Here is a 26,891-nt window from a genome sequence, read left to right as displayed (position 1 = left end):
TTTGATAATACCCATCGCAATGTTACAACAGTTATCATCCATAATAAGAAATTATATGAAGAAGATGAACGATGCTTATACTAACTATTCCTCTTTCCACCACTATCATTCTCTGCCCCCCCCCCTAAAATATGAATAGTCGCCGAATAAGAAAATATATGGGTTTTCGCCTCTCTAGGTACATAATAATGATTTAGTGACGAGTTACCTCCATTGCGATGATGGCACATAATCCGCTGTAGGGACTGAACCAAGATTCTTATATTTACATTTAAGTCACATTCAGATTCAGACGAACTATTAATCAAAACATCCTGGAAGTCAAAGGATGGTGGTTTATCTGTGAAATCCCAATCGTTCAGTCTCTGGAAAGATGGGAGAGGGGGTAAAATGAGTTCATGAATGAAAAGCGCTCCGATTCAATATTTTTGCTTCCTCTAGTGGTAGAGAAATGGTAGAGAAGTCATCGCCAATGACTGGACGTACCTCCCTTAGGGAGAAGTTTGTGTTTTGAATAGGGACGATTATTTTGTAACAAGCCACTCTACACATATCACTTACTATTTAGGGTGGCAGAGTTACCGAAAGACTCAGGTTATGTAAAGTTGTTAGTATAATTTAATGTACTTTCTTACCAATTATTTTTGAATCTTTTTTTGTGTCATTCGCTTCTTTTCACTTCGGTACATATACTGTCTATATAATGGCAAATTACCGAATGTAGTTAGTATGTAGTATTTAGTTAGATGCAATATTTGATAATTTACCTCGATGATATAAACGAAATTTGGTTTGCTTTGATGTATGTTTTTTCTTCTATAACTTTTCAAACACATGAATGGAAATATTTTAATTCTACCTTAATGAAATGAAAGCAATTAAAGGAACAACATGTAACATTTATTAATAAATATTTCGAAAGCTAATTAAATAAATATTTTACACGGATTTCTTTTATCGAAACGACTGATTTCATTTTTTAAAAATTTATTTACGAAAGCATTTTTTTTATCTGTTTTTTTTTCTTAATCATATACTAAGGTTAATCAAGGTCATAATATAATTGACTGATTTTCTTTGCACAAGGACCCAATATTGACCAACTATGTCATAGTCATAACATGGATTGACATGACTGAAATAGTGACATGGTTAGAATGTCATCAGATTCATTATTTTCAAAATAAATGTGAACTCTATACGCTAAAAATGTTCCACAAAAGCCACCAATTAATGGATCAGACGAAGTTGCTCACAGGAAAACTGAATAACATCACATGCTAGGTTGCTATGGCGACGGATATTTATAACGCATGTGGTGTTAGATCTATACGAATCGCGCCTGTAACAGCCACCGAATATAACAGTGGCACAGAAAGGCCTATACTATGCAGTATATAGATTTATATGCATGATTTTGAGATTTACATATAATATATTTTCACTTAGTATAAAAATCTATCTATCTGTGTATTAAAAATAACTACTTATATGTCTAGTTACAACAGCGATTCCAAAATTTTCTTTTAAAGATCTTCATTAAACGTTTTAAAGACCCACTACTATAATATATTTCCACCCCAAATCCCCCCTATTTGGGCAAAAGAATAGTACGTTTAAGTTAGTTTAATAGTCAAATAACACGGATTAATTTGATAATTATTATTAATTTTACTCTTTTATAAAATTATTAATTCAGTGCTAAAACAAATGGAAACAGTCGTTAAATAAGTTCGTATTCACTTATGAAGAAAGCTAATATTTAATAAATACGTTGACGAATCAGTCATACCTACTTTTGATCGCATTTTAAATAAAGACGTAGGAAGAAGAGAAAAAAAAAACAGCAATGGTTTCTAATCTGAATTCCCCCTTGTATAGCCTTTCACAAATGTTTTTTTAGTTTTTCATAAACAAAAAGAAAGTATCGTGATCTTCCAAAAAATTCGAACTCGAGATTTTGATGGATATCTATGTTTCAGACTTCCGTGAGTTAAAAAAAATTAAAAAAAAGGAATTATGTTTGTTTATCTGCGAACTTGAAAATTCAAAAGCGTTTTAAGCTAGATGCATGAAATTCGGTACAAGCTTCTCCTCCAAATTTGTAGATTTTTTTATTGAATTTTGAACGAAACCTATTTTGAGGCAACCTCCCAGTTTGGCTGTCCGAATATCAGTTAATACTATAACTACAAAACAAAGAGAACTAGATGGATAAAATTTGGCACACAGATTTAACATCTATAGCGTAGATATCTATCAAATTCGGTAACAAATCCGTCCAGGGGTTGACTGTCTCTTTATCTGTACTAACGCAAGCAAGTAAACACGAGAACTCAAAAACCCAAAGTTTTAAATATATGATATTTGGTATGAGATTTTGTGACTCTAGTTGCAGTTTTGTGTCAAAACTTGGTTTTAATCGGTCGGAAACAAGACATCTATAATAAATATTCAGTTTTTTTGGTACTTGTGTATTAATTGAATCACAGTGATTTATTAAGATCACACTCTAATAGGTTTTTTTGTATCTATAGTTTGCTAGTGGTATGCAGGTGTCGTCCTCGTCATCTGACCGCTACTCGAAATTAAGAGGTCCGTTCCAAAATAGCTCTAGTGTTGCTTTAAAATGGAGCGTTAATATAACTAAACTAAACTTGCCAGTGACATTCGGTAAATAATACACAAATAAATTTATTAGTGAATACGCGAGAAAGTTTCAAGGAGACCACTTTCACCGGTTATTTTTAACACTCACTATTGTCATAAATCTCTAACGATCCCTCAGTGCAAAAAAGTAGTTTCTTACAATACTTTAATATTCAAACGACACGAATTGATTTAATAATATATAAAGGATTCATTAATGATTTTATATTTAATTCCATTTTATTATAAGAGCATTTTATTTGTCGAAGAGTTTTTATTTATTATTGCTAAAAAAATAAAAGCGGAGTTGAAATTATTTCGCATAAATGTATGAGGTAGGATAACAATTACTCAACCTGAAAATACATTAATTGTGCCTAACTGTAATCGTGCTTTTCATAAAAAAGGCCGAAAGAAAAAAACATTCAAACTATTCGAAATTTTTCTACATAAATCTTAAATAAAAAAATGACAGTAAAAGAATAGAGGTCTAGTAAAGTTAAAACTTTTGCGAAGACCTGAAAGACTAGTGCATAATTGCAGAATATAATTGATGATAGAAGGACTCGTGACAACCAAATAATAATTAATTTCTATGTTTGAACTTAGTCTTCTTCTTTTCATTTTTTTTTTCAATTCTTACTTCGTAAACAGGCTTCCGAATTTTCAACCTTTTAGCTTTCGTACGAACTTACGGAAACGAGATTCCTATTTTTTTTTTTTTTTCATTTCCTTATATACATTATGTTTTCAACAATATTAAAGTTTTTAACCAGCTCCACAGCGTACATTTTTATATTTCTATGATTCTAAGATGATCTTAATATTTTAGAATTCGCAGAAATTCCATTTTTTTACACGTTTTATTTATTAGACAGTTAGGAAACACAAAAGTTTTTAATCAACTTGCCTCTGGTCCTGGGCCGATACCTGATCTGCCTAGCCCGAATTCCGCTACTGTTCATTCGGTCCGAAATTTGAAGAATCATCAATATGAGGTAAATTTTTATTTTCTTGTATACGTAGTATAAAGAAATATATTAATTGTCAAAAAAAACTAGAACTCGAAATTTTAACGAATTTCCACTTAGACCTTCTTGAGTTTGAAAAACACAATTTCAACATTATGTCTGTCTACGGCAAAGACAACTCAAAAACGCTTTGAGCTACAAGAATGAAATTTGGTACACAGTCTTTACTCCAAAATCTGTGCAGAGGAAATCATCTGTCCATCTGTTGGTACACAAGTTAACACGATAATCATAAAAACGAATAGAGCTAGATAGATAAAATTTGGTGCACAGATTTAACATCTATAGTATGGACACTTGCCAAAGTTTAAGCTAATTCCAATTACGAATGAACTATCTGTAAATCTGTACTGTGGTGAATTGCATACAAGCCAGTAGCAGCGCTTCTGCCCGAACAGCTGTTTTGGCATAATCGGATCGTTACTGGACTGCTAACCTAAAGGTCCCAGGTTCTATCCTCACGCGTCTCATACTTCCAAATTGGAGACCTCGGACGCTGAACCTTCAACCTTTATACAGCTGTTGTGGCGCCATCTACCCGCAACTAAAGTCGCCAGACTCACTTGGCGCAGCAAAGTCGTCAGACTCACGTGACGCAGCAACTCAAAAGTCGCCAGACACACTTGGCGCATCAGCACCCACAAAAACGCTCGAACGCTTGTAGTCCCGCGTACTTTCAGAAACATAAAAAAAGTGATAATTGAAAAACGCCGTGATTTAAATATATCAAATTTGATATGGGATTTTGGGACTACAAGTGTAATTTTTTGTCACAATTTGGTTTCAATTGGTTGACAAAAACGCGTCTGAATTACAGATTCGAATTTTGGATACTATTAATTGAATGCCAGGAATTCATAGCCAAAACGCTCGCCAAGGATGACACAATAGATTCAGTAAAAATACTAAATTCATGCAAAAAGTTAACATTTCGTAGCTATTGCACACCAATGCCATGTGAAATGTTCGCTGGCATGAAAAGTTTGTTAGAGAGTATGCGAGAAAAGTTTGAGAAGACCACTGCCTCTGGTTTGTTGATTACAATGCTTCATCGAATATTTTATATACAATAAAATAAAAATAAAAAAACCTTTTCAAACTCAGTTGAATCATTGCTCTTTCCATTTCCCGATAGCAAAAATACAAACTGATTTCACAACAAAAACAATGATTTCAAAGACATTCAAATTTAAGTATCTTTAAATTCATCGTTTGGCGACTTCATTAGGGGAGAAAAAAATAGCAACCTTATCCCGAATATTCATTCACCTGAGACCACTCCCGGCGCTGGAATTTCCTATTTCCTGCTCCAGTGGTCGCATGGATTCTCAAGGGGCCTCATCTCCACGCGTAAGTGCGCACTCCCCTAGATCGGATTCCAGATTGTTCGATGGAACTGCAGATCGACGCCATGTTCCCCATACGATCGGTTTATTACTAGATATAGGGATTCCCGACAGCAATCCAACCCCCCCCCCCCTCATCTCCATAGTGTCTTTTTCAAGAAAAGATAAGTAGGAATGTTCTTCCCGAAATTTTCTCGAATACACTCGAATAAAAATCTAATCCCTCCACCCCCTAAATAAAAACATAAACATCAGGTAAGGCGGACATACCTTGCATGGCATTAGCGAATAATATTGAAGAAATATAGATGTCTTTTCTTTCCATATCTTTTTTTGTTTTTTGTTTTAAAATCAATCATCGAGGGTGGTCTACCCGAAATGTTCTCTCACATTCTATAAACATCTTATCTCCCTATTCCCCTCCCATGAAATTACGGATTTTAGGTAAAGCCGCGAATGCCTTTACCTAATGGTATTAGATATTAACGAACAGTAGTTACGAAATATCGATCTTTAGTTTGAATTTAACATTTTTACATTTATCGTAAGAATATGTATTTTGAATGCGTTTTTTTCTGACTGGTTGAAACCAAAATTTGACAAACTTCGGATTTACAATAGCAGATACAAGATCATATACTGAATTTCCTTGATTTTAGTCATTGTGTTTACTTGCATGCGAAAGTACAGATAGACAGATTGTCAACTCTTTGACAAATCTGATTCAAAATTTGAAAAGAAACCATCGTTTAGATGTACCATATTTTATCTATCTAGCCCTTCATGTCCCTTGTAGTTACCAAATTCACGACGGCTATTTTGGAACATACCTTGTCATTTTGAACCATGGTCAGAGGATGAGGACGACACCTGAGATGACACCTCCCTTTTACCAAACTTTAGCATCAAACCAGCAGGAGGGCATTTAACTCCGACGGATTTAAGGTGTACGAAATCTGCTTACATGGTAGTTCTTTGATGGAATAGGATCTCAAACCTGGAACCCCACCAATCCCCAACCTGAAGCTATTATCTTACCACTAAGCCATGGTGGCCTCGTTTATTACAGTGGATTTGAATATATGTTTCATTAGTTTAACTGATAGTCAAACAAACTGATTGGTCCGATGAAACGAAATTAATAAGGATATGTTTTCATACTTTTTAAATAATAATTTTTTTTAGAGTCAAAAGTTATGTAAAGAAGGAAAAATCCTGACACTTATCGTGATTTCTTGTCTCTTAAAGCTTTAATTCAAAAATAGATTTAACATAGAAGAATGTATGTTCAATTATATGACACACAACATATACAAAATTCTATTATTTGCATAAAGAATAAATAAAAAGAAAAGAAAGCATAAGAAAAAAAAAGAAAAGAAATAAATGAAAGGAAGGGGAAAAAAAAAAAAGGAAAAGAAAAAATGTGCATAAAGTTTTATAAAAATTTAAGCCATTTAAATTCTTTAAAAAATTCAAGATTTTTTTTATAGTATTTTAAAATGGAGTTCTAAAACTACTTTTGTTGAGTAACTCTAGAATATTTAAAAAAAATCAAACACACAGCAATGCAATCCCAAAACCTTCATCAAGATAAAAATGACATTTATGATGTCTTGTACGTATCATTATTTCCGAATACTACAAATCACGAAAATAACCGTATTCCATATGTACTAACAAACGATATGTCACGTTTCAAGCTATTTCTTCAAAACAAGCAAATTATTTCCGAACAGTGATAGTGTTTTGACAGTAAACGGGGAAAAAAACCTAGCTGTTTCATTCTAAGAGGTCACCTAACGATAAAAAAAAATATACGAAACTTCTCATTTGGGAAGATTAAATTTCCGGTTTTAAATAACTCTCACTCTAATAATTTTATTTCAAATTTATTTATAAATTTCGGTATGGCAACAACAGATCCATTTGAACGCACCAGCATTTCTATTTTTTAACCTTTACTTTTTGCTTGGAATTCAACCTAAAAGTTCATAGAAAGCATTCATTTTTTTTGCCTCAAAAAACACTTCTACATAAACTTCTTATTAACTATAATTGCGGCAACTATTTACCTCGTTAACTTTGGATACAAGATCGTTTTGTCCCTTCTGAGAAAGGATATAGTCTTTTTAAGCATCATAAAACGCCCTCTGGCGGTAAACCAAGAAATATCTTTTTTATTTAGAAGATAATGACGCGAAACCCTAAACATCCTGTATGTTTTTCAACTAAGTTATTTCTGTATTGCCAATCTTCTGGAAGGATAAGTAAAACTTTTTCTGTATCTGAACAGGAAATAAGATTAAAAATACGGAAGAGAAACGAGACACACACACACACAGAGTCTTGATGTAAGGCATCGAGTTCGAAAGACGTTTGGGACAAAGAATTTTTTAATTATTATTATTTTTACGTTGTTTTTGCTGATTCAAATCGTGAAAGGTATTAAAAAAAATTCAAAGACTGATAGAAAAGTTAATAACCACAATTGTTTTCCTTAAGACGGATTTTATTTTCGCATTTCTTTCTGTGTTTACCAATCTTTCAAGACATTTCATGTTTTTAGGTAGATTCCTATAGGAAAACAACCTATTACTATGGTTCTCATGACAAGACGTCGAGAAAATTTCTTTAGTCCTTCACCAAACGTAGTTCCTAGAATTCTGAACTATGTACTCCGAAATTATCAAGAAAAATAATAAAACTTTAATTACTTTTTAATTAACAGTCAAATTAAAATTTGAGATATTATTTTTTAGTGAACGCCAATTACTGAAGAAGTAACTACGTGACAAATTTGGTAGCTCTTAAGTTCAACCGTCAGTTTTGAATGATTATCCTATAAAGCATTTTAACAAAAGCAAACGGGATCATAATGGGAGTAAAAATATAATAGCTTGTCAACTGCAAATTAAGACCTACAATTCTCCATTGCACAATTAAAAAAATAATGATAAGTGTTTTAGCAGATTTACTCTGACGTACAGATCCAATTTCTTAAAAATAATTAAAAAGTCAGGAATTATACAAAAAATTAAAGAATTCTAAGTAGCTTGGCTATTTCTTATTTCACCAATTATCTCAATTTTCGAACGACAAATTATGGAGTGGAATTTTCAGTCAGTTTAAAATTAGTCCCAAAAGCTACTTTAGAAGTTTAATTGTAACACATTCTAAATCAATAGGGTATTATAGTTAAAATACTAATGAAGATCACACCGCATTCGGCAACTCTCAGTTAAAATTTTTCCACCGTGGTATCGAGAAAAAATGATTAACCTTCACGAATTTGACATTCATTTCGAATTTTTAATGAAATCTTATTTCGAATCTGTGGCTTTTCTGCTTTGAAATCAAGAATATGGCACTGGCTCGTTTTGGCAGTACAAAAGTTGCCAATAAAGTGAAAATATATATTTACAAACAAAAACTTATATTTTAAAAGTCATAAATGGGAGCATATTACGCCAAAAAGTTATCAGAATTTTAAAACTCCGAAAAGTAAAAAAAATTTTAAATTCTGGTACTTTTTGTTAGACTTTCCAGCCAATCGTGAATGCTGTGTAAAAAAAAAAGTGCTTAAAGTAAGGTTGTAATTTGTCCTGTCAATTTACTACTTAGCTGTTGGTTTTACTAAGTTGAAGGTATTTATGTTATATCACTCACTTTTCAGAGTCTGTTGTAGAGTATACGCATTTATATGCAGATAAAAATATATCTATATATACATATAAAACGCTAATGTACAAGGTACAGAAATCTTTCTTATTACTTATTACAGAATGGCAGCAATGAAATATAAATATATCGATGTACGAAAGTTTCAGCAGACTGCTTTATTCAGCTTTTTTACAGCTGCCCTTAATTCACACACTTCGCTAATTAAATAAAATTATTATATTATAAATGCTGCTCGTCGCGTCAAATGCTTCATTTAGTCTCGTGATGTAAATGAAATTAAGAAATAAACTTTAATCAGAATGTTTAATTAAATAGAGAGTGAAAATAGGCTTAACCACTATGGATACTCGCTATGACTTACCTACTGGAAAAAGATGGTTTTCAAAACTATTAATTTTCCAAAAAGGTTTTTACATTATCTTAAAAATAATAATAAAAAAATTCTCTTTAATGATATCGATTCCATTTCTGTACATTTTTTTAAACTTTTAATAGATTCTTCAAGTTTAATTTACTATGATACGATGTTCTTAATGTTAGGTTTGGTTTGGTTGAAAAAAAGCTTCTTTAGAGTAGTGCTCACTTCAGTTGCTTTTTTAATGTTATGAAATTCAACTCTTCTATCAAAATATTCAATCGCATGATTTTGCTGTTGTTAAGATAAATAATAACTTTTATTAAAAGTTAAGATAAATAATAACTTTTTTTATCATTCATTTCGAAATAAGATTTACACTTCCGCTTATATTTCATAATATATACACATTTAATTTGCGCCGATAATAATTTATTGCACAGTGATTCAGTTCAAGTCCTATTTTTAAGTTGTATCAAATAAACTGAAATTTTAAAAAATGCATCCATATTAATCATTTAATAACCTAAAAAAATCAACAATCTTGGAGGGAAAGCTGGTCGCCAATGGCGGCTAGTGAGATGAATCTTTCTTACAATTGGTTGTATATTTATGGATACAAATATCTAATATCATTGTACATTTATATTGTATTGATACAATGTGCCTAAAAACACTAAACCTTTAACTGCTTCATTATACGTTGCTAAGGCGACAATAAGATCTTTTCTTTTTCATCTTAAGACAAATGTAAGTATTTTTACAGATTGCTAAAATATCTCCGAATGCAAAAAATTAACTCAACCATTTTAGGCCCTTCACCAAAATTCTAAGAAAATATCGAATGGAATCAAAAGCAGCTAAGATGCTCTTAAGATTAATTGTCACAGTTAGCGAAACTCATATCATCAGCTGACTGCTTTTCTCGTAATTCGCGATAAAAAATCGTTGACGTGAAAACATCGTCATTTCACTTCGTTCATCAACTGTCAGCAAAAAGTAACCTTATCTGTAAGCTGGTGGGTTTTTCCAAATCCCAATTAAACGGTCGGTTTACATGTGTTGCGTTATCAAGATTCAAAGAAATGACACTAATGGAATGTAAAGAATGTGGGAGTGTAAACACACTTTTCGTCTTATCTTTAATATGAAACAGTATCTTTAAACAGTTTTTTTTTTACAATTAAGTTTTCTAGATCATTCTTTGGCTAAAATTAAGTTTTCCTTCTTAAGGGTGTCCCAAAATTAACGAAAGATTTGAATTTGCTAACATTCGTGCAGTAAAGTGTTGGCAACCCTATTAAAAATAACATTTAACAACTGTTAGTTTAGGGTTAGTAAAAATGGAGCGTTACAAGACAGAACAACGTATTTTAATTCTTGAACAATATTTCAAAAATAATGAAACTCAGGCGGCCATAGTTTGAAAATTTGAGAATTGGCTCCCTAGATCGTGTGATTTAACACCATTTAATTTCTTTTTATGGGTTATTTGAAGTCGAAGGTCTATGTCAACAAGCCCACAAGCACGCGTACATTAAAGGAGGGAAATCAACACTGTATCAACGAAATTCTATTTATGACAAATTTGCACATTTGTGCAAATTTGTCATGGAAAATTTCGACAAAAGAGAGTGTATGTGCCAGCAAAGCAGTGTGCCTCATTTTCCCAATGTGCTATTCCATACATAGTCCTATCCTGTGCACTTTGGATTCAATAAAAAAATAGAAATTTCAAGAAAAAGAACTGTGTTTTTTATTTAATTCAAATCTTGTGTCAACACGTTGTTCTATCGTGTTCTATCAACACGTTGTTCTACCGGTTTTACTAACCCTAAACTATCAGCTAGTCGAATGTTTCTTTTAATAAGTTTGCCAACAATTTACTGCACGAATAGTTGTAAATTGAAATCTTGCGTTAATTTTGGGACACCTTTTATTTGCAGTTAAGACCTTGAAAGCCTTAAAAATCCCTCAGTTACAATAACCGAGTTAAGGATTTAACAATAAAAAAAATAAAAAAAAAATATTTAAAAATTTTCTATTTTAACTTGGAATGACTAAAATAATCTTGAACTACAGATATATTTTAGTAGCATTTTAAAGCATAAGAGTGAAATTCGAATTTCTGATAAATTCAAATAATTTTTTTAATTAGCGAAACGCAGTGCTACATCATCGATAAAAAACTGTATCAAAGTAGGGTATTGTGCCCTTAAATCTATTTAACGATTGTGTATCGTGGTGGTGAAAATTTTTATACCGCCTTTAAAATTATCAGTTACCAAACTAAGCGAATGGTGTTAATTTATTATATATATGTTAAATGCATAACGCCATTTTGATTTTGGAATTCTTTGATTATCATGCAAGAAGAAAAAGGAAATAAAGCTTTAGCATAATAGAAGAACAGTTGCGCATACCAAGTGGCTGATATCATGTGACTATTAGCTTCCAGCTGCTTAATAAGTCACGTGCATGATTCAAAGAAACATTCAATTAACTTTCAACACAACTTTTATTATTTCTCCGATTACTTTACTTCACGCGAACTCATAACAGCTTTCTTTCGTGCAGCGGTTACCGTTACGGACCTCCATCGAACTGTTATCTGATAGAAAAAAAAACTGTCATCAAAAAGATAAATAAATACGTTCTTACGAACCGAAATGCTGTTTGAGTAAGTGCTTGCTGCCAACAAAATCCAGAAAAAGATAGATTGGTAACGATCCGACCTGCTGTCAGCTTTGCACACGTGCTTCAATCAAAAAGTGTTTTGGGCCGAGAAAAAGTTCTCCAGGACGAAATGGCCCTCAGTGACACGAAACACGTGATCTATCATGATCTTCATGTGCAAAGGATATGAAAGAAAAAGCATCTTCAGTACAGGATATGATACGATATTGGCAAAAATGAGTTGACCTTCGTGTGATTTCTTTTTTCCCCATTTGGTTCACTCAGTGGAAGAGCCTTTCTAAAAACCTCGTGACGAATCGGCATTAAGATCAATCTATGGCTGTTAAATTCTATTACGCGCTTTCATGCCGTTCAGTTGATAAGAAAAATCTCTCAGAATGCAAGTGATGGTAGTTTAGATGATAAAACTTCCCGTCAGTTTTGCTGGCTTTGCAATTCCACCAATGGCAGTCGTTATAGTTATTTACATTATTTGCTTCACCCTTTCAATTTTCACCCTTTCATAATGTGAAATAGAATAAGTTGGTAGTTTTGGGATCTTTCCAGAGAGATTTGGAAAGGCTACAACTTTCATGTTCATATTTTAAACGATTCTTGCCACTAATGTTCTTAAAATGTCCATTTCTTTAGTTAAATAAACCACATTTCGATCATGTCATATTAAGAAATACTAAAATATGCTACAGACACGTACATCTATTTAAATATTTAGTTTTGTCTAGAGCCGGCGTCCTTGCATAGGGGTAGCACATCTTCCCCGAGATCTGGGTGTCCCGGTTTCGAATCCCGGTTCGGGCATGGTGTTTCTTCATCTGTGTTCTGTCTGTGAGGTGTGTGAATGTGCCCCCCTGTAAAAAGGGGTTGTGCAAGCGAATATGTGAGTTTCATCTTCATATGAGCTAAAAGTTAGACTTCTGCCCTCGGGTGCTCAGGGGTCTTTACCCTCAGAAGCTACTGCACCCCTTTTTGTGGTAACGCGGACACGACATTATTATCATCATCATCAGTTTTGTCTAGTATGGAAATGGTATCAAGTTTGTGTGTTTCATTGTTGAACTCATACTAAGTGTTGTTTCTCAGCAATTGCATTTTCTGTAAATTTTTATTATAGGATGAATTCAAGATGCCGAATATCTAGATATTGTTTTAAATGTAATGTTTTAAAATATAAGATACAATTTTAAGAAATTGCTGCCCAAAAGCAGTAACCAATATGATATTCAATGTAGTACATTTAAAATGAAAGACCGTCACTATCGTTTGAAAAGTGCGAAAAGAAATGCGTTTGTCTTTAATGTTCTACATGTGTTCTTAGATTACGAAATACAATGAAAATAATAGTTAAGTTAACAACAATCACTGTTAGTCGCAAAGTAATAAAAACAAATAATTCTAAATATTGAATAAAACTAGCATAAACAAAAACGCCTATAAAACAAAAACTAAGGGATAAATGAATTCATCAATCAACTGACATGAAAAAATGATGCTTTTACAATTATTTCCTTACAATTTATGAAAATAATTAATACTCATTAATATTTAATGCTCATAACAAATCCTGAAAAATTTAGTTATGTATTTGTTAGATTTTATTTGCCAGTTAAATATTCCGTTTCAAAGTCAGATGAAAATCACGGGAAATGGATCTCATAATATGAGCGATAATCAATACACAAGTGATTTTTTTTAATAAAAAGTGAATATTAATAATTAAGATAAACAAATACTTATGAATTACACTTGGTATTTAAAAACGAACCCTTATTGCACATTTAATTGCATAGCAGCTTACAGAGCAGTTAGAAATATTGTTGAATTTCTCTAAATTTTCATTTCTTTAAACATTCATTTTACATTAAGTGCATTAAAAAAGAAATGAATTAGATTTTTTTATTTAAAAAAACAGTTATAAGTTATATACAGAAGAGACGATTATGAAACGGAAACTGCCAGACAGGGCGAAAATTACCTAAACCAGGTCTCCCCAAAACGTTCTCGCATACTTTCTAATAAATTTGTCATGCCAGGGAACGCCTTACATGGCATTGGCTATAATAGTTACGAAATATTACCTTTTGGTGTGAATTTAGCATTTTTACTGAACCTAACATGTCATTATTGGCAAATTATTTGGCGATCAACTCCTGGAAAGCTTTAAAAATATCTAAAAAACGAATTGTGTTTTAATCCTTTAAAGGGTCCTTTTTTTCTAGTCATATTATGTTAAAACATTTTTAGGTTTGAAATTAGAATAAGAAAAGGGATTCATTTAGCTTATTAGATAAATATAATTTGATGAATTAATTAATTTGGTTAATTAATAAATAAGTAACAAATCAAGACACACCATTTTGTGTGAGATAAAGAACTGAGGCATCTAAGTTTCTGTTCTTCTAAAAAAATTTGTCAGAACTTATGCCAACCTACATAATTTCATACAAAGATTGATAAATTTATTTCCCACGGCCTAGAAAGGGTTAAATACTTTTTCTAAACTGATTGAAACAAAAATTTGATACAAAATTGCTATCGTAGTCACAAAATCCCATACCAAATTTGATATATTTAAGTCATTGTGGTTTTGAATAATTGCGTTTGTATGTTTCTGAAAGCACAGACCGATATACAGTCAACCCGTCGTTATATCTGACTCAAAATGTGGCAGGTGTTTACAATATAAATTTTAAATCTATGTATCGAGTTTCAGTTATCTAGCTTTCTTTGTTTTCTAATTATCGTGTTAATTTATATTCAGATAGACGGACTTCTGCAAATTTGATGTAAAGATCGTATACCAAATTTCAATCATCTAGCTCAAAGCGCTTTTGAGTTATCTTTGTCGCAGACAGAGAGAAAGATGAAAATTTAAAAAAAAAATGTGTTTTTCGAACTTAGAGAAGTCCAAAATGAGGCGATTCATCAAAATTTCGAGTTCGAATTTTTTGACAATAATTTTCTGTACTAAGTATGGAAGAAAGTAAAAAAAAAAAAAATAACTACATTGCAGTGTTTGATTCAAAAGTACTTTCAAGAATTTCTATGTCAATTCCCCATTTAGTTCCCCTCCCCCATCGAACTCAGTTTAATATTATACATTCAAATTCAAATGAATCTTAGTCGAAGCAATATTTTAACATTACTATTGAACATAGACTGGTGAAACTCTATCCGTGTAATCTTCGATTTTGGATATGGATAACAGCAATCAACTCGGTTCAATATCTCTCGACAAAATTACTCTGAGCCGTGGGCAGAGTATACGGCCAATAACTGCTTGAAATTCTAATTTTACCTCTAATAAACCATCTTCACAATACAACCCTTCTAAAATCAAACCCCGTTTCATATTTTAAGCGCCGAAAGAATAACACTCAATAGCGGGAAAAGAGAAGATTAATCTTTCTCATCGTTCGTTCTAAGAAAAGAGTTTGCGAACAAAAAAAATATCGTCTGCTAAAAAGAAGAGATAAAAATCTATATTGTTAATAAATCGCAACCCAAAATCGGGTGAAAATAGCGACTACGACTTCGACTTTCATTGCAGAATTTAGCGAACGGATACGGTTCCGGTTATAAATCATTCATGACGGAGTTAAAGATTCTATCTCCGATAAAAAACGTTGCCATTCCGAAATAAGATCACTAGAAATTTTGTCACCGTTACTGAATAATGTAGGAGATGAATGAAAAAATTCCAACACAAACTAGATGAGGTCGATCAAAATATTTTCTTTTTTTCCATGAATATTTAAGCATTGAAATCAAAAGAAATTAATAATTTATAGAGTTCGAAATTATCAAAATAAATTGTTATGAATTGAGGGCACATTAAATATTAAAAAACTGCTTATCTGGATAAAGCCGGAATCTTTTTTTTTTTCATTGTCGAATTTGATTAATTTGATACGATACTTTTTGTTTGTTGAATTTTTTTGAGAAATAATAGAAATTACAATCGGGATAAATATATAAATATTTTAATAAAATACTCATATATCAGTTTGAAATAGTTATTAATTATATCTTCTTATTTATATTTTGATAATTTAAAACAAAACTATATAAGAAAAAAATAGGTATGATGCTATCTAATTAATTTAATAATTAATAATAAGAAAATATTGCCAGTATAATCTTTTTTCTATACTTATTATATTCTCCATTTTAAAATTTATTAATATGTCTAAATAACGAATATTAACTTCAAGTGAATTCATAAATCTTAATAAAATTAATATATTGATAAGGCGAGCTTTTGCCAAATTATTAAAATATGTGAAAGTAATAACATTTAAAGTATTTTAAGCATTTTAATAAAAATTTCTAAATAAATCACAAAATATCCACTTTAATCATCATTTCATAACTAATTTCTAACCTGTAGAGAAATGTATATTTTCTCAAAGGGAAAATTGTTTTAAATGGCGTAAACAGTTATATTTTATACTGTTTTAATTCAATAAACGTGTTGTTTAAAAATTACAAAGTTCCAATTTTCGTACAGTACTCAAACTTATTAGTCATATTGAATGCAATATTTTGAGACAGTAACATTTTAAATAATAAAAAAAGTTTCAACCTTTTAAGACTCAAACTGATTATGTTATGAAGTTTCGAATTTTATTGTTTTAGATGATTGCAATAAACACCTCGATGAAGATTAGCGAATCAACGGGCAGTTCTTGCTTGAGGCTAATGTTGATTGGTTTAAAATAATGAAATTCAAAATTTCATCACTTGAATAGTTTTAGTCGCAGAAGAGCGGAATGTTTTTTTTTTGTTTGAAATGATAACTGTCACGAATATTTTTTAAAATAGATATAATAAGATGGGTTGAATTTTATAAAAATTTTGATTTGTAATTTTTTAGTAGTGCATTTATTTAAAGAAACATCATAAAATATACTATTTAAGTCATTTAAAACATTTTTACATTTGGAAGTATATTATCTATCTCTAACGGCATAGAAATTAAAGAGGATTTACTGTAAATAGTTTAAATTTTATTCATTTTCCTTCTTTTCAGGTTTATTGGCTTATTATTGTATTCAGCAAAGGACACGGAAGCAATAGCGCTTTCTGGGCTAGAGGTTCGCGGGTTCGAATCTGATACTTTTAAACATTCATAAAATTCGCAATGTTTCGAGGTCAAATTCCTTCTGTTGGTGTGGTGTTGAAATTTCAAAAAATACTCAGAGTGACAAGGACCTTTCCAAAACAGTATATGAGGAGGAGAGATAAAACATGGCAGAGTTCAAAAATAATTAATGTGTAACAGAATTTATGATATTTTGAATCATGGTCAGATGAAGACGATATCTGAGCTGTCACACACATTTGTTTAAATAGTAAGTATTTGAGGTCAGAAAATGTTTTCGTCCTAAGTATGGGGCTTCTTAGAAATGTCGATTGCCACTTTTTGAAATAAAACAGAACAATGATGGGGGTGTGAAAATTTTTACAACCACCGCCTCCTTCTTCTTCCTATGTATTGAAAACTTATTAAGATAAATTATTCCATAAAAACTTGACAAATATTTAATCCTGGCTTAAAATATTTCATTAAAATCCACTAATTGTTTCAAACTAAATTTCTTTTAAACTAATTCAAAATTAAATCCGAATTCTCAAATCCGGGTAGTGATAGATCTTTACAATTTTGGCGAGAAGGCGAAATATGGAATTTCATTTAACTAGGTATTTGAGTATCTGAGCTATCGCGTTGATATAACGCGAATATAAAGCAAGGTACAATCACCTTGTTGACGGATCTGAACCAAAATTTGATACAAATCTATATTTTGGATGATTATGAAATTTGGTTTTTAATTTCGGAATTATTGGTTTTTAATTTCGGAATTATCGTGTTACACGCACCGGGATGGATAGATAGACGCATTTTGTCAGACATTCGATATAAAATCTATATTTTAATAAGAAGAGTACATGCTAAATTTTATCCGTATATCAGGCTGAATATCTGCATAATAATATTCATCAGAAGACTGGATAATGTACAAGTATTATTCCTCAGTTTCAAACTCAGCGAGGTCAATGCATTGCATCGAAAATCTCTTGCCGAAGTTTTTTTTGACGATAACAATACTTGCATCTCATTAACATCGTATACAAAAAAGTAAAAAATTGGATAAATTCCGATATAGATGAATGCTTGAAATTTTGTTTTCAAACGAAATTGCTCTTGAAGGGGGAATAATTTATGCAGCCTTATTTCCGAATAATAGAATCATTTCTCAACAGAAGTTTAGTTCTTTTTGAAGTCTCACTCCGAGTAGGAGGATAATGCAAATTAGTTGAATACATTTTCGATAACATAAGATATCTTAATTTATTATTGTAAATTATCATTCGCTTCTAAAATTTAAAAGATAAACTTTTTAAGAATTTATCGTAAATCCATAACTGAATTTTTACTAGAAACAAATGCCTATAAAAATATTCAATTAAGAATTTATTTTTATTACATCAAAAGAATGGCATTTTAAAAATCTTAGAATTTAATATGAAAATCGATATTTCTGCATCATCGTTTCAAAAATCTAATTTCCGAAAATTAGAATCTTTATCTTCAATAAATTTTTTCGTTAACGTCATTTTTACAAAAAAAAAAAAAAAAATCTTACAAAAGAATTGATTAATTCAAAATATTGTTTCAAAGTTTTACATGCTTTTGTTGCCATGGTTTCTACAAAATAAAATATCTATTCAATAATTAACGAGTTTCAGCGTAAAAAGAAAAATTTTTCATTTTTAATAAGTTTGGAAATTCAATACCAATGGATCGCGATTTCTATCGCATTATTTCGCAAATTAGATAGTTAAAAATTAAAATTCTCATCTTCAGTAAATTCTTTAAGCATTACAAAAAAGTATCTTACAGTTAATTTAAAATATCATTTAAGATTTACATAATTTTACTTGACATAGTAACTTATTAGAATTAAGAAAAAAGCCGAAACATTAAATTATTAATTAATTACAGTTTAAGAAAACTTTATTTTTTTTGACAAAATAAGAATTTAATCAGTAAATAATTTGTTTTTAAATAAAACAGAATTAAGGAAGCAACCCTTCAAGAACAAAATTTTTTATTGCATTTTTCTCCAGATAATATTATACGCTAAAGAATTTCTTTAGTAATACCCTCTAGTAAAATTAGTCGCCCATTTTTGTAATAGATCCTAAATATATTGCAAAATAGTTGGTTCAAAATTTATATCAAATCTACATTTCGAAATATCTTTTTTTTCTCAACGCAAATTTAGTAGTTAAAATTCAGTATAATGATATGTGCGGTAATATAACCAATCAAATGTGCATTATTCGGTAATATAACAGTAATCTAAAATGCACTAATATTCGATAATATAACCGAGTAATAAAACGTGCACTAATATTCAATAATACAACCGAATAAACAAACGTGCACTATAATTCGATAATATAACCGAGTAACCAAACGTGCATTATTATTCGATAATAAACCGAGTAACCAACAAAGTAAGTCGAGTAATCAAAATTTTTTGAGAATAACTTTTTAAAAATTTGTAAAATACGTGCATAATTTATTAAAGAAGATAAAATAATAATTACATTTTAAATTATTTCGTGTATTTGAATAGTATCAGTTTACAACAGAAATAAGCTACTTGTTAAATAAAAAATTAAGATTAAATATCCAAAAACTATCAGACAGTCTTTTTTCCTAGATAACAAAAAGTTAAAACTTTTAGGTATCCAAATTAATTGTTCGAGTAAAGGAAAAAAAAATACTGATGGCTATGAAATTAAAAAAAAAATTGTTTTAGATTCTGAGTTATAAACAGGAATTAATTTTATAATTCCTTTTAACATGCAATACAGAAAATGTTATTTTTATATATTTTTTAAAAATGAAAAGTGTCTTTTGCTTGTATAATAATATTAAAAGCATCAATAACAATAATAAAATCTCTTTTTCAACAAAAGTTTAAGCATAAATTTGTGTTGCTGGAATAGGTAAATCATAAAATTATCACAAAAAGTTATATTAATATTATATCTTTTATTTTAAAATATATTTATAGTTAGTTTATTCCAAGGTTCTGAATATTAAACCGAAAAGGTTTGTTCAAAATGTTTGTTAAAATTCTACAGGCATTATTTCTTAAACTAGAAGAAAATTTTCATTAAATTCAAAAATTGATCCTAAAATAAAAAATAATAAAAAATGTTTACATTTTTCTGCAAACAGAATAAATTATTACCTTTATGCAATTCGAAAACACTTCAGACAAGAAAAATTCCCATTATAGCAAATACACATATTATATATCTATTCAACAATTTCACTGATTTTCTGATAAAAATTATAAGTTAACTACGCATGAGAAACTGAAAATGCCGTGTTGCCAACCTTAGAATATAATAGAATAGAAATTGATTTTTAACCTGAAAATCCAAGCGTGTTTTCCACATATAAATACAGTTTTAATCTTAATACAAATCTTTTTTTTTTTGCTTTCTTCATTTCGTTAATTAGAAATTTTTATACTTTAAAACATCTCAATTTCCCTTAATTCCTCGAACTTCCAGTTTATAGAGACAGTTCAAGAACATTTAATTTCCACATTGTTCCAACAAAAATCGATTATCTTTAATTCCCAAAATGATTTAATAATTAATAAGTTACTCTGATTTTATTTAATTCATTTGTTATAAGGAAAAAAGTCTGATAAGGTATTGCTTGAGAGTTTTAATAAGCTATTCAATTTTGTATATCATATAATTTCATTTTTTATTAAGTAATTTGAATTAAACATATTTAAAAAAAATAACTTTTTAAAAACAAACGCGAGAATGTTTTTTCATATAGCTAATTTTTAACTACAAGTTATAAAAGTTAAAAGAATAAAAATTAGTTTAAAAAATTAACTACAGCAGTTAATTAATTTTTTAACTTAACTGTCTTTCCAATTAAAATCAAATATTTTTTTTTGTTAGTGAATAATAGCATTCAAACTTACCATACTGAAAATCTGCGGCCAAAATTTAATGATTTTCTTCCAGCTTCTCGTAGAGAATTGTGTCTTTTTCTCGTAAATCCTTCCATTTTAATTTTTATGAGAAAATCCAAACATGGTTTTCACATATAAATTCAGTTTTAAAGTCAACACAAAGTTTTGTTTTGGATTTCTTAATTTCGTTAATCAGAAGTTTTTTACTCTAAAACATCTCAACTTCACTTAATTCCACGAACTTCCAGTTCACTTAGATAGTTCAGGAACATTTTGTTCGAACAAAAATCGATATCTTTAATTCCCAAAATAATTTCGGCTGTTCCTAATAAATAACCTTAAGTTACATTATTCTTTATAAACAGCACAAAAATTCAAGCAAATAGAATTAGAAGTGACAATATTAGCCTTTGTTTTGATTTTGCATCATCCGTCTTTATTTTCATAAGAGCAGACGATTTTTCGAAAAGAAATTTAAATTCTCTTTTCGGATTAATTTAATTTCTTTCTCAGGTAACTGCAACTGAGATCGCAAAGGTTAACGTGGAGCTCTTTCTCAGAGAGTTGATTTACCGTAGGGCGCTGTTGAAACGATTGATTTGACGCCCTAAGATTCCGTCACGGGAAAAGTGGAGTCGATGCGCCCCATCAACTAACCCAAAGTGAAGTAAAGGCTGCTTCGCGGAGTAGCCATCGTACTGATTTTCCTAGGGCTGTCGTATTACTGATTACCCGCGGAAATATCGCCAAAGGCGAAAATCGGAAAAGCGCCAAGAACTCCCTTCGTGCTTCATTAGCCTCTGATGCTTCTCTGAAGTAAACAGTGGAACACAGTAATTGGAATTTTCCAATCCCCTGTTGGGTGGTGTATTCAACTGGTGGCTAAGCCATGATTGTGAAACGGGGGGAAGTTAATGTGAAATTATGAGCGCTTCGAAAATTTCTATAATGCAGGAGCCGGATGTCACCAGAATAACTCGTTCCGCATCTGCAAAGTTAGGGTTTGTTGGAAATTAAACCCGTATCGTGGTCGGATGATGTTAGGGATGAAAAGGGGTGGTTTTGGAAAGTTTAGAATGGATTAGGATTCCCCCTATTGTGTGCAGTTCTGTGAAATGTAATATGTCAGATCATGTAGGCGTAAAGAAGTAAGGACAGTAAAGGAATTTAGAACATTAAAAAAAGTTAAGTAAATATTAAAGAAGTGGTTATTTAATTCTGAATAACCACTTCTTAATTTTAATATGGAATATTAATATTTTAAATAGATTGAAATATGCAGCAGAATATTTATAAATGTAATAAATTCAATTTTTTAAAATATTCTGTATTAAAGTGTGTTAGTCAAGAGCAAAAAATGAATTATTCTAAAAACGCTTAGAAATTCTTTATCAATTTTGTGAAAATCCAGATCATATTTTATGTTTATCCTATTAAATAAATTCAAGCAAATAGAATTGGAAGTGACAATATTAGCCTTTGTTTTGATTTTGCATCATCCGTCTTTATTTTCATAAGAGCAGACGATTTTTCGAAAAGAAATTTAATTTCTCTTTTCGGATTAATTTAATTTCTTTCTCGGGTAACTGCAACTGAGATCGCAAAGGTTAACATATTTCCTACTTTAATTAAATACTTCCCTAAAAATAAAATGCATCGTTAAAGAGTATATCAATCTGCATTAAAAAATGATAAATTAAAAAAGATTTAAATAAAAAAAATGTAAAAATATTTCCTTATAAATGCTTACAAAATAGAATAGTGAAAAAAAAAATAACAAAAAAGAAGCAGTATTAGCTGCTCAATTTTCATATACATATATGCATATAAGAATGCCATGAGTCAAATATGATTGCAAATGTTCTCAAATATGATTGCAACAAATGTTCTCAAATATGATTGCAACAAATGTTCTCAAAATAATATTTTCCTGTGAATTTTGCTATTTTTGTATTTTAATTTCGCATTTTTGATTTTTTTCTATATATTTACTATGGAATATTTTTTCCTAAGAATAATTTTAGCTATTGTAATTAATAAAAACGAAACAGAGGAGAATGCCGCTTACTATTATTTGTGAAAAACCTCATAGAAATACAGCATATGCATGCACCGATGACTATCATTAAATTGTTGAAAATATGGTTGTGATTATTTTCTTCATATGTTAAAAAGAAAAAAAAACTTTTCAAACAATGTATATTATTAAAACAAGTTATAAAAGAACGATGCTATATTTTTATTAGAATATCTATTCAATTTGATTTGCAGTTTCTTCTGAATTGAAAATTAATTTCATATTTTAATTAATTGCTATATTTTAATTAAGTGCTATATTTTAATTAATTGCTATATTTTAATTTAATACATAATTAATTGCTATATTTTAATTTAATGCTTAATTAATTGCTATATATTTAATTTTACATAATTAATTGCTATATATTTAATTAATTGCTATATTTTAATTTAATACAGAATTAATTGCTATATTTTAATTTAATACACAATTAATTGCTATATTTTTAATTTAATACATAATTAATTTCTATATTTTTATTAGAATATATATTCAATGATATTGACTTGATTTGCAGTGTCCTCTAAATTATAAATTAATTTCAATGCTCTTGAATTATTTTTAAACTTGGAACCCTCCGGCGCCCAAACTTAGACTTTTCTACTAAGCTCGATAAACAGAAAACCAGAAGATCTTGCAGCAACTGGGTTTAACGCAATGAGAACTTCGTCTCAAAAACGCTTACGGTTGCACTAAGTTTTGAAAAATTCTTGAATAAAATTGCATTTATTTTAGAAGAAAACCTCAGAAAAATCTCCAGTAATCCGCAATGCGAATTTGTTGTCAAAAAACACATCGACCTATCAATTTTTGAATAATGCCTGATAAGAGCACTGTAGAAATTACAGCCTTTTTCCTATCATTCATATTCCTGAGCCTTATCATGTCTCAACGCATTTGGTAACTGGTGGTCATATTATCCTTGCCATCCAAAAGGATAAGGATAAATTCTTAAGCAGGAAATGGCATTTACAATATCAACTTCTACTGCTGAATCCATAACTTCGACTTACTTTATGTATTTGACCGGAACAGAGACGGAAAATGTCAAATTAATTAATGTAATTTTCATCGATTAATTGATCGCTGACTAAGTTAATTATACCCCAGGAGACAGTCTTCTGCAAACACAATGGGAACATTTGACTTGATCCACTGTTGTCCGAACCTTTCTCACTGTCAGAATTCCAGTGGACATTTTACGTCTAGAATGTACGATTATTTGAAGCTAATAAGAATACGTATGACATTTCGGGTATTTAAGTGTGTCAGCTTTTCTAAATTAATGGTTTTGAATAAGTTAATAGCAGATTTCAAACTCAGAAATTCGACAGTTTCGGCGTAGGTTTCTGACATGTCAAAACAAGAGCAGTAGTTAATAGCGGAGCAAACTGAGAGTTAGTTTACGTAGATGCCATTCAAGTAAATGAATTAATGGAAAATTCACGAACTCACCGAAAAGACTGCGATAAAAGAAGGAAAATTCTTACCTAAAATAAAAGAAAAACAAAATTAATGCTATGAAAAAAGTGACAAGCATACAAAGTAGTTATCAGATGCGAAAAAACAGAAATCTTTCATTACATTACATTCCAGTGTACATAGAAATGTGCTTCATTGCGAAGCTGGTATTACAGCAGAAAAGCAGAATTTACAGGAAAAAAGTTCGCTGTAAATGATCTCGAATTTAAAAAAAAGACGTCAAAAGATGATTTTTAACATGTATGATATGCACTCAAATGTTTTTTGATTGGCAAGAATAAAAATAAAAGGAAAGAACTTAAATCCTTTAGTACATTTCATTACAGCGTGTTTAGAAATGTACATAAAAGTGTGTTTCATTACGAAGTTGGTAATGCAGCAAAAAAGCAACAATTACAGAAAAAATGATTTCTATTCCCGATTTTTTTTTAAGAACTTCCACATAAGGATGGACGTCACCGCGTGGTCAAAAGATGATTTCGAACACGGGTGATCATCACTTCGACGTTTTTCGATTGGCAATAACAAAAATAAAAGGAAAGAATTTAAATCTTCTACACTTCACTTCATTACAGCGTATTTCAAAGTGTACACAGAAGTGTATTTTACTGCGATTTTGGTATTGTAGCAGAAAAACAGTATTTACAAAAAAAAAAAAAAAAAAAAGTCAGGCCTCGATTTTTTTTTTTTGTTAAAAATTCCACGTAAGGATGGATGTCAATACGTGGTCAAAGAAGGATTTCGAATACATACGATAAGCATTCAAACATTTTTCGATTAGCAACAGTAAATATTCAATAAATGTTTAAATAAAAAAAAAGAAATTAAATCTTCTATTACATTTCATTACATCGTGTTTCGAAATGTACATAAAAGTTTGTTTCATTACGAAGTTGGTATTGCAGCAGAAAAGCAGCATTTACAAAAAAAATGCTCTTGTCCCAATTTTTTTTTTTTTTAAAGAATTTCCACGTAAAAATAAATGACAATGCATTATCAAAGAACGATTTCGAACATGTATGATATGCACTCAGACGTTTTTCGATTGGCAACAATAATAATTCGATATAGGTTTCCCATATCTTTTTTTTGGAATGAGCTGCCATAATGGCTTTTTAATTTATGTTTTTTTTTTCAGGTTTCTGTCTCTGAAATTAATTGTCTGAGAGAGAGAGAGAGAGAAAAAAAAAACATTTTTATAACAGCTCTTAAATTCAGAAAATTATCTATTCAGTAACCACATTTCAAACTCCGTCCTAGACAATGATTATAGGGAAGATCTAGTAAGATTGCAGAGAGCAATCACGCCCTTCAAGAGGCGCAGGTCACACGTCAACATTGAGAGACCAGCATCCAACTCTTTCACCTCAAAAGCTCCTAGTAAGACTTATATAATATTCATTGATGTTAGACTTTTTGCTTTACTCATTTTTCTCCTGATTTCTATATTTTTTAAAACTTATTTTTAATTAAAGTAATGTAGAAAAGTACAAAATTTATTTTCGTTAAAGTATTTAATATTTTTAAATATGTTCTCAAAATAAGGAAGAAACTTGTTTGTGCACAAACGTTAAAACTAACGTATTATTTTCCCCGAAGGTGAGAGGCAGCGCATATATGAAAAATAATTCTTTAATATAGTTATTTTAGTTTGATAAATATAGTAAAAAAAATTGAAAAGACATTTAACATTAACATCTTTTTGTTGATGGAGTATTTCTAAAGTTCGATGTAGGTTTATATTTTGGGTTTGAGTTGATCCTTGGTTAAACAGGATTCTCTTCATTCAATGATTAATAATTTGATGTTGACCAAAGATCAAATGTCAAATTTTCAATTAACATTTTCATGCACACAAGAAGAAGTAAATAAGTAGACTATCTAACAGATGCCAGATTTGATTTAAAATTTGACTCTTATGTACAGTTTCGATAAAAACACCATTTGCTAAAATTCACCCAGCTCTTTCAATTCATAAGCCCAGGAATAGACAGACAATGAACTCGTTAAAAGTCATATCCTAATTAATTTAGCAATATTCCAATAAAATTCATATCCCAATTAATTTAGTCATATTCCAATTAAAGTCATATCTCAATTAATCTAATCATATTCCAATAAAAGTCATATCCCAATCCCAATTAATCTAATCATATTCCAATGAATCTAATCATATTTCAATAAGGTCATATCCCAATTAATCTAATCATATTTCAATAAAGTCATATCCCAATTAATCTAATCATATTTAAATAAAGTCATAACCCAATTAATCTAATCATATTCCAATAAAAGTCATAACCCAATTGATCTAATCATATTCCAATGAAGTCATATCCCAATTATTCCTCATTGATCTAGTTCATTGTGTTATGCTCATAAACAACAAACAGGAAAACCTTTCTGATGGATTTTTCACTTAAATTTTGATATAAACCTACTGCATTGATAGAAAAGTTGATATTACCAATTTTATCAGTATAACTCGTTCCCTTATTCAGTTACTGTCTTCATATTAACCAACCAACTAACAAATGTGCAAACAGG

General features: G+C 30.1%; 1 protein-coding gene across 3 annotated transcripts in view; it reads right to left on the bottom strand.

The window, feature by feature from the left end:
• The window catches only part of LOC129987877 (rap guanine nucleotide exchange factor 2-like), a 475,413-nt gene that overhangs the window by 133,482 nt on the left and 315,040 nt on the right, over nt 1-26,891 (bottom strand). Inside the window, exon 1 of one of the 3 annotated variants that reach the window (XM_056095852.1) lies at nt 20,792-21,437. The exons of the other annotated variants lie outside the window; for them this stretch is intronic. Coding sequence (XP_055951827.1) covers nt 20,792-20,877 — 86 coding nt within the window. The 5' untranslated portion in view covers nt 20,878-21,437. Of the gene's footprint in view, nt 1-20,791; nt 21,438-26,891 lie in introns of those variants that run through there. 3 annotated transcript variants of the gene reach the window in all.

Source organism: Argiope bruennichi, chromosome 10 (assembly GCF_947563725.1).
Source record: "Argiope bruennichi chromosome 10, qqArgBrue1.1, whole genome shotgun sequence".
NCBI lineage: Eukaryota > Metazoa > Arthropoda > Arachnida > Araneae > Araneidae > Argiope > Argiope bruennichi.
Note: the sequence above shows the minus strand (reverse complement) of the source record. Positions and strands in the feature narration are given on the sequence as shown.